The following is a 16,111-nucleotide window of genomic DNA, read 5'->3' on the forward strand; positions in this document are numbered from 1 at the left end:
AGTGTCATCCTGCCACGCAGCCTCCTTTTTCTTGTTCTTTGGTTTCATCTTGTGTGGCTAGTTGTTACTCTGTGCGGTACGAATACACTTCCCTGCGCAAGGACTTCTCATAAACTTTCACATGTCCTGAAATTTTAGGTAGAGAGAGACTGGCAGGACTCACACCCTATGATTATTCCATCTGGTAAAGCCCGCACCATCTCAGTGTTAATATACCAAGGAACTATCATCAAGCAGACCTTGGTAACAGTACCTTAGTCCCACAGCCAATCCTGGGAAAGCCCGGAGACCCCCGTAGCGCTCACCGGTTTGGGTTCACTGGTCCCCTCCGCCCAGATTTTGTGGTGCGTGTTTCCTGCTGCGCACCCAGTCACTCCCTGTGTGGACAGCGCAGCTCTCAGTAGTGTGGTCTCCTTTTTCCGGTGCTTATCGGGCCCAATGACTCAGAATCCAGAGTGTTGCCCTCCTTCAGACATACAAATGCCCCCCTGCTGGCGTCCACAGGTCCCGAACGCGCATTCCTCCCCCGTCCGCAGCGCACTCCGGGCCTGGCCTGCAATGTCTCTGCGCCCTGTGTCTTTCCCAGCTCGATCCCACACGTCTTGCTCGATGCCTCTGGGTGCGCGCCTCTGCTCCTGTTCATGCAATGTCGCAGACCTGCTCCCACCTCCGCAGTACCGGGTGCAGGCCCGCTCCACCACACTTACCGGGCACTGCGACTGGGCGCCACCATCAGTCGTTCACTCTTCCTGCCAGTCGGAGGGACCCTGATTGCTCGTCTGTCTGGCTGGGGTCATTCAGGGCCTCTGGGCGCCAGAGCTGTCTCGGTATCAGGCCTACGATTGCCGCGCTGCTCCAGTAGGACCTTCCGTGTTCCCTCGGCTCCCAGGTCTCGGCGTCCCTGCCGGCAGTCAGATACCAAACATAGCCGCACAGGTGCTGCCTTATCGGCCGCTGTACTCCACTTCTCCAGCCCTTAGAGTCATAAACGTAGTGCCCAGGAGTCTCACAACCTTCCGGCCGCCATTTTAGGGTCCAGGACCGTCCCGGAGCTCATTGTGCAGTCCAGGGACCAGGGCGCTCCGCTCATCAGTGTCGCCGCTCACTCATCAGGGGCATCAGGTCGGACCTTTTTGGGCTCAGAGCTCCCACTATGCTCACTCGCCGCCCGTGTTAGCAAGATCACTTGCCCGGCTCGTCCTCACTCGCTGCTCCCTGCCGCCATCTTGCCGCTTCCCCCTCGGGTTGTGCCGGCAGCAAAATCCGTGCCTGTGTCGCGCCTGGGCTTTCGAGTGTTGCGATGTCGGTCGGGTTCAAAAGCCCTGATGTTCCGACCCTCGCTTTTTCAATTTCACCAAGTTTCAGGAGATTTAGCAGGATATTTTCGGGATCGGGCACAGAGCTATCCGCTCATGCCGCCTCTCCCATCGGCGCTCAAGCCACGCCCCCCCATGAAGTGCAATGATGCTATGAAACTCCCACTTTCTTCGTACATTTATTATCATTTGATTACTGCACAAAAGCAAGTATCCAATTAAGGTACACAAGGAGCTAAAATGCAAAGCTGGACTAGTATAATTTAACATGGTCCATTACAAAATGTGTCCAAATCCTGCTACTTGCCCAAATATTGTATCGGTGATAGTTGTCATGACATCTTGATGCCCTTAAATGTGATAATTTGTACTCCACTTTCTTTATATACTTTTCAAGTGTGGCAGTAGGCTAGATCCCCTGTTTACAAACTCACTAGTATGGTTTCACTTACAAAATCCTGTGCAAACCCGCCCCATTCCTCTCTACTCCTTTACAGATTCCATTCCCACTATCAGAAATCACTGAAACACTACTTCATCCACTTGTTTCCAGCTAACCGCCATGTGCTATTAAGTAAACCGAACTCTTTTCTGTCCACTCTGATTCGTTCTCCCCCACCAAAAACCCCCAACCTAAAGCAGTTCAATACTCGTAGAAATGTGAAACAAGAACATAATGTGGCGCTGAAATGCTAAATGTTCCCACTAGATGGCAATATATTATTGCTTTTCCCTTGGTTTGTGGCGATGCATCCTTAAAATGTGTTGTTCCATGCATTCCCTCTGCTCACATTACAAAATCCTATATTGACATAAAAATGCTAATTATACTTCCCAGAACCTCTGTTTGCAGAACTTCTTTTTAAAGCCTGCGTATGTTCCTTCCTATGGGATACATACCGTTCCCATTACTTTCCAAATCATTATGAATGGACGACTAGTTGGGGCTAGACTGTATTCCTTTTTTCCCGGCGTCCATTATAGCCAGACTGGAAGAGGACAAGTGTACTACTAATAATTTTAACCAAAGACTGAAAATATTTTTTGTGTGGAGAAAGGATTATGGTGTTCCGCTAGGGATGCCATAATTTGGGGTCATGTATATTTTGCGTACTTCCTTGTAGTCCTAACTAAGGACTACAATTAGCTGTTAGTTAATTAAAGTTTTGAGGTGAAATGCTGGTCCTACTCAACTTTTGCTTTACAGTTCAGTGTCCTTGCTCGATGAACAAGTTAATATGGTAGTGGCCATTTTCTATGGTAAAAATGTTTGGAGAAAAAGTTCGTAGCTCAAGTGCGGGTTAATTGAGAGCTACTAATGCTGGGTAGATCAGTCCCACCAAGAGCCCTCCTCGTTCACAGGCACATGTTCTCCGGTGCCAGGGCCCAGGGTGTTACCACCAAGGACCACTGAAGACCACTCACCTCAGACCTCTCCCAAATTACTGTCCTAACTACCCAGGGAAACAGACAGCCTCACAGTTCGTGTGGTGTGGATGTTGAGCAGGAGCATGATTTAGAGCAGTGTTTCCCACACTGTGGTTCACAACCCACTGGTGAGCCTTGAGCCGATTTTTGGTGGGTTGCGAAAGTCTAAGCAATAAATTAAGATGTCTTTGAATTCTGTGTTTTATCTTGTCACATTTACTGCTCTTCAAAGACAAAAGACAGGGGTTAAATGTCAGGCTGTGTCGCCTGACAAATTAGTGCTTAAGTCTTTTTTTAGGTCGAGTCTGGGCAGCGCATGCGCTTCTCTGCGAGCCATGCTATATTGGAGTACGGAATAGAAGCCCCGCCCACTCTCCAACCATATTTTTGATTGGCTCGTGTCATTGTCCTTCGTAAATGCTGGCTTCTGATTCTTTAATAGGCTTGTTAGCCCCACCTTAGTACCGCCTTGTCTTCATTCGTTACCTCCCATGAGGACTGGCCCTTTTAGTTTGGTTGTTACACGGTGACTCTTATTTAGTCTGCAAGCACTATTTTCTTTAACGTGCAGTGGGCCCAACACACCTGGGGGGACAGGACCGCCAAGCTGCACATTGAAGCAGCCACTCAGAGAGGCAGTGAGAGGAAGGACTTGGTCCTGTTAGGCCCAGATGGATACCGACGTTATTGAGGCCTGTACAGTGAGGGGCCCCTGTTGGGACCTGGTTGTCACTACAAAAGGTGCTATTGTGGGACGGGACTGGGAGGCGGCCCCAATACTAGGCTCTTCCACACGGTAGATATAGGACACAGTGTGGTTCCCTGAGTTTACAGGGCAGAAATAACAGAACAAAATGGAACCTATGTTGAAAATATGTGCCGCTTCCTGTGTGGCGATGTCCTAAAAGTGGTCTTCATAGTGAAGTATGTGCGCCATGTGCTGGGTCCACACCATCCACCCGGGGCACCGGCTAGACCCATTTTTTGCCCGCCTGTAAAACTACAAGGACAGAGATGGAATTCTGAGGCTTGCCAGAGAACGCCAATCAGTCCAGTGTCAGGGAAATGCTGTCTCCCTATACCTTGATTTTACACTAGCAGTTCAGGATGCTCCCCGGGCATTCCTACTCGTGAAACACATCCTTCAAAACGTTGGGATCCTCTACTCCTTGCTGTACCCGAGCAAACTATGCATAATACATGGACAGTAAGCCTCATTACTTCACAGAACCCAAGCCGGCTATGAAATTCTCTTGCAAATTTGCAACCTCTAACATGGCTGAATCAGCCACCCCTGTACCAGGTACAGAGGGACACATCAGCGACATCGATTAATTAAGGGTTCATAGCTGCCTCAAGCTAACTTTTTACCTGTTGCGGTGTGGGAACTTGTGGGCAATTCCTGACACGTCCGGTACTCTCTCCTGACAGTTTGCTACTCCAGACTGAAGTTACAGGTGACCTCCCGAGCCTGCATCAGAGACCTCTCTCACCAGACTTAGCAATATGGCTCTCACACCGTACCTGTTCTGCTTTCTTTCTTCTAAGCCACCAAGTCCAGTGCCAACTGGGTTGTATGCCTGGACCTTTGGTGACTCCAAGAGATGTTTCCCAATGTGTTGAACAATTGTTGGGATGTTGAAATGGGTGGGGGTGGGCTGGGCTTATTCAAACAGTGGCTGGGTTGAAGTGTGTGTTGGGTGAGTTTTGCGTTGTCTTTTCACTGTTTGCTTTACACACTGTGCACTCCATAATGTTGAAGCACTTATATTTAACACTATACATACAAGCAGGTCACAATTTCCCCATATGCAGTCCATTACCTCCATGCCACCTCTGCACCCGATGGCGGCTACTACATGCCTAACCAGGAACATCCATGGGCTCAATGACCGATGCAAGGTGCAACTGGTCCATACCTACCTAAACAGACACCACATAGACATCTGCTTCCTCAAAGAGCTGCACCTGATTGAGGCAACTCACCCTCATCTTCAGGCTGGGTGGGCTGCTTAGATACTTACCTCCTTGTACTCCAACTATGCCCGGGGCACTGCCATCCTTTTCCACAAAAGGGCTCCAGTGGCGCACACATCGGGCGCTCTGCGACATGGAGCGTAGATTTGTCATAACACAGGGCACAATGTGCGGCTTTCCCTTAACTCTGGCCTCAATATATGATACTAATGAGGACTGACTCAACTTCTTTGCCAATTTGGCATGTGATCACTAATATGGGACCTGGGACGATACTCTGTGGTGGGCAGTTTAACGTGATACTGGACCAATTTGCTGGAGGTCCAACAACACTTGTTGCCCTCATCCAGATGCTGCCACCCATCTACACACACTCGTGCAGGATAACAACCTTCACAACATGTGGTGACTGAATCATGCCAACAGCGCAGAAGGCACATTCATCCCCTCCACGCATAACACCTGGTCCAGAATAGACTACTGGCTAGTTACACGAGATGCACTCACTAGGACTACCAACATAACCCACCTCCCAGGGACCTATCATACCATGCCCTGGTTCTGCTGGAAGTCTTGCCCCTCCATAGGGACACACACACACACGCACACACACACACATACACACACACACTAACACCAAGGCCTCTTGGAGGCTTGTCCCACACGCGCTTTTAGAACCTAACGAGCAGTCACTTGACTTCCCATCCACATTACGGGAAGCGTTCAAAGTTGCTATCCAAGCAGTCAGGGATACTAAAGACACTGCACACCCAACTGACCCGGCTGGAAGCTGACATTTGCGATCATTAGTACTTTGAAAATGGGAACACCAAGATGCTCGCTGATCTTAGAGAGAAACTGTCGGTCGCCCTGGGCCAGCGCATACATGACCGAACTCTGGGACAACCAGCAGTCCATTTGCACCGCTAGGCCCAGATATGGACGCTCTACATGCATTCCTTAACACGGTTCTGGTTGGACCTACTTTCAAAGCTCGCTTCCGGCTGCTGTTGCCTGGGAACTCATCTTAGGAGAAAATTGTATTTTTACTGTGGGAACTCTCTCTCGCACACCCGGCACTGCACCTGACTCCTTCCGTGCTTAAGACCCCCCTCGTGGATATTTTTTTTATAAGCGAACATGCGGTGGGGGAAACATTGTAGTTCTCATTTTCCCCTGTCTTTCAACAGGAGAAGCGAGGTTTTCGTGAAATGAGAGTTCTCGAGAATGTAAAGATCTCGACCTCTGAGGCAAATGAACAGACTGTGCCAGGATGTAAGAAGGCGATGCAGGACAACCTTAACAGAGCTCTACAGACATGTAAGTCCAGCGTTACTTTTAATTGGTGTAGAAATGTACTCTGTCATGCTGCCTTTAGTTGAAATCTAACCCAGGATCCCTTTGGCCTTTGGTTTCATGTTCTCGCCTCCCAGTTAAGAATACAGTGTCCACAGAACATGCACCAATCGTATTGCCTGTTACAGCTATCATTCCAAGTTGTCTTACTAGCGTTCGACTAACGTTCTAGCCCATTTTCTAAGTTTATTATTGCATGTTCTGCTGTCACCATAGTTTTTGAGCTGCCCAATACACATGGAAGGTTGTGTGCGTGATCTTGCTGGCCCTGCTCCACATTTGTGTCCTCCTGATTGACATATTGCACTTTCTTACTGGTGCAATTCAAACACTCAGGGGCCAATTCATAACTTTTTTGCTCATCTAAGTTTAACTCACATGAGCAACAACGACTTTATACATTTAAAAACTAAGTCCCGAGTCGCAGACTTAGGATGGTGCCTTTTTACGTTCACTTGGTGCATCTGTTTTGCACATACCACTGGCATGATTGAATTTGCACAAGTTTGGGTTTCTGAAGAAATTGTAGGTGTTTCTGGATGGGTCGCACACCTGTATATATGTGAGTATTCACGTTCACGTTTCTGGTAGTTTCCCACCTATATTTGCTCCTATCATTGACAGAAGTAAGTGTGTTTCCAGATAGGGAGACTTCCCATATTTAAATGAGTTGAAGTACAGGGGTTTTTTCCCGCATGGAAAACATTTTTTCCGTGAAGGTGGAAAAAAGGCAGACTTGCATCACATATATGCATGCAACATTTTACTTGAAATTTTGCATACATGAATTTTGAATACATCTCCTTGCTCCTTTTACCACATTGAGATTGGCTTTAATTGTAAATTTGGTGGAGCGTTATTCCCAGTCACGATACTTCTAAATGACGCAGTATTCCTGCCCTCGGATTCGCCTCGTGCCATCCTACCAGGCCTGAGTTTACCGACAAGAAAATCCAGGCCAGTAAAATGACATGAGGCTCGGGCTACCTAGCCCCCGTTTAAGGCACAAGAGAGCACAAAAGGCGCTTCCTGCTCGACTCCAGCCCCTGATGAAGTGATAGCAGAAAACCTTTTCTGTGGATCTCTGCTGCGTCACTGCCGCCCAGCAGCCGCCGCCTGACAAAATGGGTGCGACCGTTCATGAGTTCTACACAGACACCGTGCTTCTCCTGTCTCCATGGAGACAGTAGTGTCGCCCATGTGGGTACTCAACTGGGCTCCTCCTGGGAAGGAACATGTGAGTCCATCTCTGCGCCCACAGGCCGATGCAGCGAGAGAGCTGCAGGAAGGCCGCACTCCCCTCACATTGATAAACCGACAAAGGACTGCAAGGGGCTAGAGGAGGGTTGTCTAACGCATCGATTGTAAGCCACTAGTCCACAGGCTGCCTTGACGTAGCTCGCTGCCTAAACTTTGGAAGCATTTCTGTCAGTGCTGCACGTAAAGGCCTGACTCGCAGTGCAGGAGCAGCATACTGCACACCCTCTTGTGAAATACAAGTGTGGTGCTGCTGCCTGCTAAGAAGCCTGCCTACAAAAAGCACATTATTACCTCTCTAAAAAACTCCCTTGAAAAATATTGCTTTAATTTACTAATTAGTTTTTTGATGATGACTCTGTCAGAAGTTTATTTCAATACTGTCAATGGAACGTAAATATGTGAAGGGTCTTCATACAAATGTGCATTATTTAGTGTAGCACAGTATGTAAATATTTTTCTATTTTCTTCCCTTTTGTTTTTTCTCTTCTTTCTGTCTATTTCTTTGTTTCCTCTCCTTTTCTGACTTTTTGTTTTTCGTTCCATTTCTTTCCTTGTTTGTTTCATTCTCACTTTGTACTGTTCTCACTGTCTGACTTTCTTTGTCTTTCTTCTCTCATTGCAATCCTTTATTCTGGTTATTCTCCCCCGCTTACTGTCTTTCTTTCCTTGTCCCAGCCTTAACTTTTCTTTTTGTTTCTTTTGTTTCCTGTCTTTTCTTTTTTGGTCCTTCTTTATTTGTGTACTCTTCTTTGTGCTTCCTTTTCTTCTCTCCTTTATTTTCTTACTTTATCTCCTCTCCTCTCATTTCTTCCTTCTGTCCTTTCCTATTTTTCTGTTACACTTTTTCTTCCTTTGCTCCTTTTCTTCTCTCCTTTATCCCTTCTTTCCATATCTCCTTTCTGTTCCTTCCTTTTACTTCCTTCATACCTTTAAATCCATTGTTCATTCCTTTCTCTCCTTCCTTAATTCATTTTTCTCCTACCACTTTTCCCTCTGTCCATTCTTCCTCTCCTGTTTCGCTTCCTTCCTCTTTTCCTTCCTTCATTACTTTGTCCTACCCTTTATGGACACTTGTTAAATCCATATATAAAGTAGTCGCACAGAATGATTTTCGTTTATCAGAAGTAGACTTCTAATAAGCTCCAGCTAGGCATTAACTTGTTCCCACTAATACTTCAAATCTATTACTGTCACCCACATTTACACAGAAATCATGACAAGGAAATAAAGTGCTTAAGTGGCTGCTGAGCAACATAGAGGGGAAATTTGGGAGGACCCAGAGGTCTCTTTTTGTGTAGAGACTGTGCTGAGACTGATTATATTTGATAATTTTTTGTAGTTTATTTCTCTGTGTTGGTTGGACAAAGTAATTTTTTTTTCTTGGCTTCGTATGCCTAGAAAGGGGGTTGAAAGTATAATGCATGTCTCTAATCCTGACAGAGAACCGTGCTGGTCACTGCTTTGTGTAGCATCCCATGTAATTATTTATTTTATCTGTGACAGTAGCGGACTGGACCCTCCATGTTTAAATCCCATTTGAGATTTCTTGTGTTGCCATTCACAGGTAATATGGCCTAATGTTTTTCACTGGACTGCCCACTGGAGGAGGGTCAAATCTTATGCTTGTAGCCTGTTTCTTTTGCCTAAGACAGAATGGAATGCTCCGTAGAAGAATTGCCAATATGTACGTCTGGCTCACACAGACCCAGAGATCACTTTTTTGTTGCTGTTTATTAAGACTCCCATAGTTATAACCAGATGTAGGCCAGAGCGTGTTGTCCTAACTGCCACGTGCCCTGCTTAGGCAGCGGAGAGCTCTTTCCCAGCAGTTTGCACAAAGATGCTAGGTTCAGTTCTCTGTGGCCTGAGTGTTCCCCAGGCAGTTAAACTGCAGTCTAAGGCCCTTGTGGGAGGAGCTTTTGAGGCCTAGTTCCCACTACCACTTCTGACAGCTCTACAAGGGTGTTTCTAGCTTGATTTGTCATATCAGAGCTTCATGTAGATACTACCCTCTGTAACCATTTTTGTTAGTTACTTTCATCCAGGCCTTTCAGTGTAGGGGATTGTCCAAGTAGGGTCTCTGTGACCAGTTTTACCACTGTAGTCGGCAGAACCACCCTTGTGAGGTTTGGGGCAAGATTGAGATATAGTAAAGTTACTGCGGATGTGCTTTTCAAAAAAACATTGTGAGTTACTCAAAATTACCCTTTGTGGGAGAGAAAATGATGCAAACCTTCTTCATCCTATTCTCCCCACTCATAAAACATTCTCTAGATGCTGCAGCGGGAGGGTGAAGTTAAACAGGGAAAGGCTGGCACCTAATTCAGTAGATGTTTTCTTAATAGTAGAGCAAAGTTGCCACACCAGAAAAATTACTTAACAAATATCTGGACAATGCAGTTTCACCAAAAATATTTGAATAAAGGGATATATACCCTACTGCCTGTTGCTCGGTACTATCCTCACCAATAAGTTAATAACAGAGAATTTGCTCAATGGGAAATTCATTAAAGTTTGAAAGCTTCACACAGTAAAATTATTTAGTCTATATTCGCAGCCCTGCTGTAGTCAGGCCTTTTTCATACAAAGTTCTTTATTAAGAAGTTGCCCCAAATGCAGTGGTGAAAGCCCATCATGAAGATATATTGCAGAGGGCCCTTGTTGCTTATATCCTGTTTGGGGCATCCCTCATAATATAATCATAAGAATAGACTGGAAAAATTTTGCTGGGGCAACCGAGTTTAGGAAAAGCTACAAATGCTTGTTATGACCTGTGATAATTTTGAAACCTAATAAGAAATCAATCCTATGAAAGCCTTGAAAAGAGGGGTTCCTCATTTGGCTGCAGCTGTTGGATTAATGAAAATTTTTAATAAAGATGTTTGTATGAAAATTATTGGACTACAGTGGATCTGTGAAGATGGACTAAATTAATAGACTGACAACTTTAAAAGGTTTATGATAATGACATGTTTGATGGACCTCCCATTGAACAGATTGAGAGTTTTAAAGCTTATGTGTTCCTGAACTTTTCAAAGAGATGAAGCCAGAACTGTCCCCGACGGCATAGATTATACCAAGCATTCCGAATATTGTGTTTGTGGTCTATGTCGAACCACATTTTCCTACCTCTCTTCCTGAGCTAATTAGGCTACTTATATAATTGCTACTAATTCTGCTTGCTGTACGTAAGTAACATTTTTGTAATTATTTGGGATTTGAGATTCAAAATTCAAGATTCAAAATGCTATTTCAACTTATTCAAAATCCACCCCCCCCCCGTTTTGACAGCCTCAGCACCATGTTAACAACAGCAATACCAAGCACGTTTTTAAATAAATCATCAAATCATAAGATGATCTACCTCTATACACCAAGTGTTGGACACTGCTCATTTTCAAAAAGAAAAGAAAATTTAACTAAACTTAGGAATTCTCACTTTGAAACTATCTTCTAGTATTGTAACATCTCGCCAAAGCAACTCAGTCATTCAGTTTTGGCCTTCACCTATTATTTTCTGTGACCTGTCATTAGATTATTACATCACTGCCTCAGTAACGACGCCATTCAGTGCATAGAGAAAAGAATGTTAATTCTTCAGTGCCTCCTTGCGAACCAAATGGGGATCCAAAGTCCCTCTTGAAAGACGAACCTTAAGGTGGGACTAATCCTACTGGTGGGTGAATAAAGTGTTCCCATATCTGATAACATGCTTTCAGTTACAAAGGCTGCAAAGTGTGCATTTATTTACTCTCCAACAAAACACTTGGCTGTTGTGGCTAAGAAATTGGAAAATGGCACCCTTTGTCATGATGTACTACGAAATGCGGAATGAAGAATTTTTGATGTTATGAAGATACAGCCTGCAGAGCTGTAGTTACTCCATTGTTTTGTCATTTTCAGTATTATAGGAACTTCCCAAACTTCTGAGTGTGTGTGCTTAGGAGAATTTTAGCAAAAGACACACAATTGAATGACGGAATGCAGAACAATTCAAAATATTCACCCCCAGTCAAGAGATCTGTGTTAAGTGCATCATTCTTTTGCTCACCATGCCACCCCAGTTTAGACCTGGCCATGTGCAAATCAGTCTTGACCCTGTGCCTCATGGGAACAGTCCAGACCGAACTGCCAAGCCAGGTCCTCCCTAGACTGTAAACAAGCATCCTAGGACCGGTTTTAGGGTTTCACCCCTTATCAGCTAGGTTAGCTTGAATCCAGTGACACAGTGAGCCCGGGACCCACGTCTGGGCATACCCGGCGCACTTAGGGCGAGAAAGCAAAAGACATACAATTGATGGTCGGAATGCAGAACAAATCAAAACATTCACCCCCATTCAAAAGATCTGGGTTAAATCAATCATTCTTTTGCTCACAATGCCACACCAGTTTAGACCTGGCCATATGCAAATCAGTCTTGACCCTGCGCCGAATGGGAACAGTCCAGCCCAAACTGCCAGGCAGGAGGTCCCTGGACTGTAGACAAGCATCCTATGACCGGTTTCGGGCTTTCAGCCCTCATGAGCCAATATAGCTTGACTCCAGTGGCATGGAGAGCACGGGACCCACGTCTGGGCATACCCGGCCCACTCGGGGTGACAAATGCAAAAAGAACAATTGATGGACAGATGCAGAACAATGTCAAACATTCACCCCAGTACAGAGATCTGGGCCAAAATTCATCATTTTTTTGCTCACCATGCCATTCCAGTTTGGACCCAGCCATATGCAAGTCAGTCTTGACCCTGCGCCCAATGGGAACAGTCCACCCCGAACTGCCAGGGGGTCCTCCCGGTACTGGAATCTAAACTGTTGGCATCTGATTCTCTAACTAAAGGCCGAAGTATTGTTTTAATATTCCACTCTGCCCTACAATAGTTGTCCTGTAAAAGTCTGTCCTGTACCTCTGAACCCTCTGTAAGACCCACTAATCAGCGATCTAAATTTATCTGTTGCGCCAAAAACCTTTGATTCTCTGTCCAGCTATTACGGGGATGAAGGGATGGTCTCATTTGCACCAATTCCAGTATCTTTCTGTTCGTCTTCCAGCCTTTGTTTGGGAGGAAGGTATTGAACCTGTGCTAGTACTTCCACTTACTGACTTACCTCCGGCGTCCCTAGCAGCTTGAGAGTTGGACTGACTGATCTGTAATACTGGTAATATTCCCCTTAAATGTGAACAGAATCTCCAAATAATAAATATATATCTCCTCCTCCTGGAGAGATCCTCAGACATATGAGTAGTTGTTTCTTTACACCTGTCTTCGATGTGAATTGCTCATTAATAGCCATGCTGGATTCTGAAAGCACAGTAGGTAGTTGTGTCTTTCTACTGGCTTACGATTGGACAATACTAATCTTAGAAATGTGTGATTTTAGGTCTCGGCCTGCCTAGGCTGCGCTTGCGCAGTCTCGCTGGCGAGATCGTATGTTTTTCAGAGTGGGGCTTGAACCCACCCCTCTTCTTCATTGGCTGGCTTCCTAAACGGAGGCCCCTGTTAACAGGCATCAGTGACTGCATGCAGCACATTAGTTAATGCACCAATGCATGACTAGGCCTCGTAAAGGAAGTTAGTGGCTCCACATTGCATGAATCAAAGGGCCGAGTAAAGAGCATCAATGGCAACACTAGAGGACTTACATAAATGCCCTAGTAAGGTACTCAAGTTGCCCCATAATGTGCATGCATGAATGTGCTTGTAATTGGCATTGGTTGCCCCGTGCAGTGTATGGATCCGAGTGTCTAGCATGGATATCTGGCCCAATACAATTGAGGTGTCAATGGGACTAGAAAGGAGTGTCTGTCCCGCCCCCCCATAATCCCCCCCTTTGAGCTTCTCTTTGGACACCGTGTAAGGGTGACCATTAAGTTTGATAAGAGAGAGGTGGGAGAGACCTCTGAAAAAGCCCAGACAAGACAGAGTGGAATACGTAATAGGCCTTCATTCCAGGATGGCTTAGTACATGAAGAAGTGCATGCATCGATGGTTCTTGTAAAGACCTGCCAGTGTCCACAAGGAATGGATGCACGATTGAACTGCAGTGTGTGTGGGTGTGAAAACAAGCAGTCACACTAACTTTGCTGGTGATGTACTAGGCCTTAGTAACAGGCAAACTCAATCAGGAAATTCTTGTAGAGACAATAGGACAGATCGTACTAAAATACTGCAATCTAATTTACAGTTGGTGATTTCAACTTACATGTAAACAATGCTAAGCTAAACGCATTTTGAATCTAATGGCCTGATTTGGGCATCATCAACTAATTAAAGCAACCACACACATCTGGTCATTGGCTGGGCTTAGGGTTCATCATAAGAATCTCCAAGTACCTCACTTGGTAAACAACCTCTATGCAAGTCTATGGGCAGTCCAGCAAGGTTCAGCCAGGGATGGGCCTAATCTTTTAAAGATTGAGGGCCATATGTATCAACATTCCGTTTTGCGATTCCTAAATAGCGATTTTTAAGGAATCGCTATTTAGAAATCGCAAAATGGTATGTATGTAGGAATTGGCTATTGTTTAGTGATTCCTTAAAATTCCTTAATTGCGATTAGCAAATTGCTAATCGCAATTAAGGAATAATTTCCTATTCATTTCTATGGGCCAGGAGGCCCATAGGAATGAATGTGAAATTATTCTCAATTTGCGATTCGCAATTTGCTAATCGCAAATTGAGAATAATTTCAAGGGTGCAGGGGTGTCTCAAGAACACCCTGCTGCACCCCTGAAAATGACATGTGTGCGCATATGGCGCACATACATGCCCTAAGGGCATGTATGAGCGTCACATGGCACCTTTGGTTTTTAAAAAAAAAGCTTTTTTAAAAGAATTCGCAACTTACCACCAACTAGAAGTTGGTGGTAATTTGCGATTCCATAGGGCATTTTGGAATTTCTCTTTTCCTTGATACATTGCTTTTAAGGAATCGCAAAATTTGCAATTACTTAAATGCAATCGCAAAATAAGGAATGGCAAATTTTGCGATTCCTCATTTTGCACCAAAATTGTTTAATACATACCATTTTGCAAAAATGGGTTCGCAAACGCCGAAATTCTGCGAATTTTGGCGTTTGCGAACCCATTTGGCCTTCATACTTATGGCCCGAAGCCAGATAAAATCAAACTCCTTCTCCTGGGAAGGAATATGCTCAGTTTGAACATCTGTTTATGGCCTAACTCCATGGGTATGCCACCAAGCCCCCAGGCCAAGGTAAAATCCTTAGGGGTAATCTCTCCCCATAACCTAACATTTGACCTTCATATTTCTTCTACAGTGAGCACCTGCTTCAGCATGCTAAAGGCAGTTAGGAACATTTACTCTTTCCTCCCATAGAAGCAGCAGATACCTGCCTGTGCTATCATTTTTCACTAAATCTAGACTGGACTACTGCAATGCCCTTTACTTTATCTTAACACAATCTCGGATCACCAGGCTCTAGCATATCCAAAGGTATGGAGGAATAGGGTTATTTGAGGAATTGGGGTATATTGTATGGTGTGGTTGTAAGACCTCACCGTGTAATACACTGCCAACCCCTTAAGGACCAGTCCGGTTTCATTTTTCATACCTTAAATCAACCCTGGGTAGCTATGGCTTTGAGTTGTTAAAGGAACACGTGTAAATAATTTACACTGCACCAAAACAATTGAAGGAGAATCCAGACACTGATGAAATCTTACACAAATTTTTAAATGTTTGATATATTTTTATGAATTTATGAACACCAAAATGAAAGAGATCCACAGGAGAGTTCCGGAGATACAGTATTTAAAAAGAACTTTTAATTAAGACTTTTTGCTTAACTGTACACAAGCATTGGCAAATCAACCGAATTTGACACAATCTTTTTCCACCAAAGTTTTGTGAGGATGGAATGTGGTTACTTAAAGTTACTTAGGGCAAAAACTCTCCTTCTGTGGGCTCATATGTACTCCAATGACTCTCTCAGGTCCAGCAGACTAGGGTGCTACTTTTGAGCATCGAGTTACGGTCTCCAGGCAGCACTGTGGCGAGGAGTGATGATTGGGTGATCTGGGCTACCAACTTGCCAAAGCTGGCTGCGTCAGCTTTTGTGGCCCAGTGCTGTGAACGGGAAGTCAACATCTGACTGTTGGAGTCTCTACCTCTGCCTAGGCTCTGTGAACGACTTCTCTACAAGCAGTACACAGCAGGCACAGTCCTTTCCTTCATTAGCCCAAGAAGCGGCAGGTGCAGTGCAACCTTGGTGCAGCCTCTTCTTTGCGGTTTGAAGGGTCAGCTAGTCAATCCTTCTTCGATCCTCTTCTCCAGTCAAGCAAGATCTGAGTTCTGGTTACAGGGGTGCCCCTTTTATGCCAGGAAAGTCCTTTCCGGGAAGGACGCGGTCACTAGTCAGTGGACTACTAGGTTTACTCCCACCTGATGACAACATCCTGTGAAGTGTGACATCTAGGTATCTCAAAGTGCTTTATTCTGACCACTTCTAAGACCCCTCTATTGGTGTGTGAAGCTTAGTATTCCGTCCTAGAGATGTGCCTGCCTGTGGGCTACACGCCCATAGACAAAATGGTTGGCCAGTGTTTCCCCCTCTCTGTCCCGTGATGCCAACTGGTCAAGCTAAACAAAAGAGCAGTCCCTCTCTAATGTTTTTAGCATTTGCCCTTCAACAGTGGCTTCCTCTTTGAAGCTCGCCTTTTGGCCAGCATCCCTTGTTGCTTCCTGCCAGGAGTAGGTAACACCAGTGGCTAAAGCCCTCTTTGTAATCTTCACCATGGTTGAGTTCCCCGAGG

General features: G+C 45.2%; 1 protein-coding gene across 1 annotated transcript in view; it reads left to right on the forward strand.

Annotated features, from left to right (window-relative positions):
* BLOC1S5 (biogenesis of lysosomal organelles complex 1 subunit 5) overlaps positions 1-16,111 on the forward strand; it is a 206,055-nt gene that overhangs the window by 56,943 nt on the left and 133,001 nt on the right. Inside the window, exon 3 of the mRNA XM_078688082.1 lies at positions 5,912-6,041. Coding sequence (XP_078544208.1) covers positions 5,912-6,041 — 130 coding nt within the window. The remainder of the gene's footprint in view (positions 1-5,911; positions 6,042-16,111) is intronic.

Source organism: Lissotriton helveticus, chromosome 4_1, assembly GCF_964261635.1.
Source record: "Lissotriton helveticus chromosome 4_1, aLisHel1.1, whole genome shotgun sequence".
In the NCBI taxonomy this organism is placed as follows: Eukaryota; Metazoa; Chordata; class Amphibia; order Caudata; family Salamandridae; genus Lissotriton; species Lissotriton helveticus.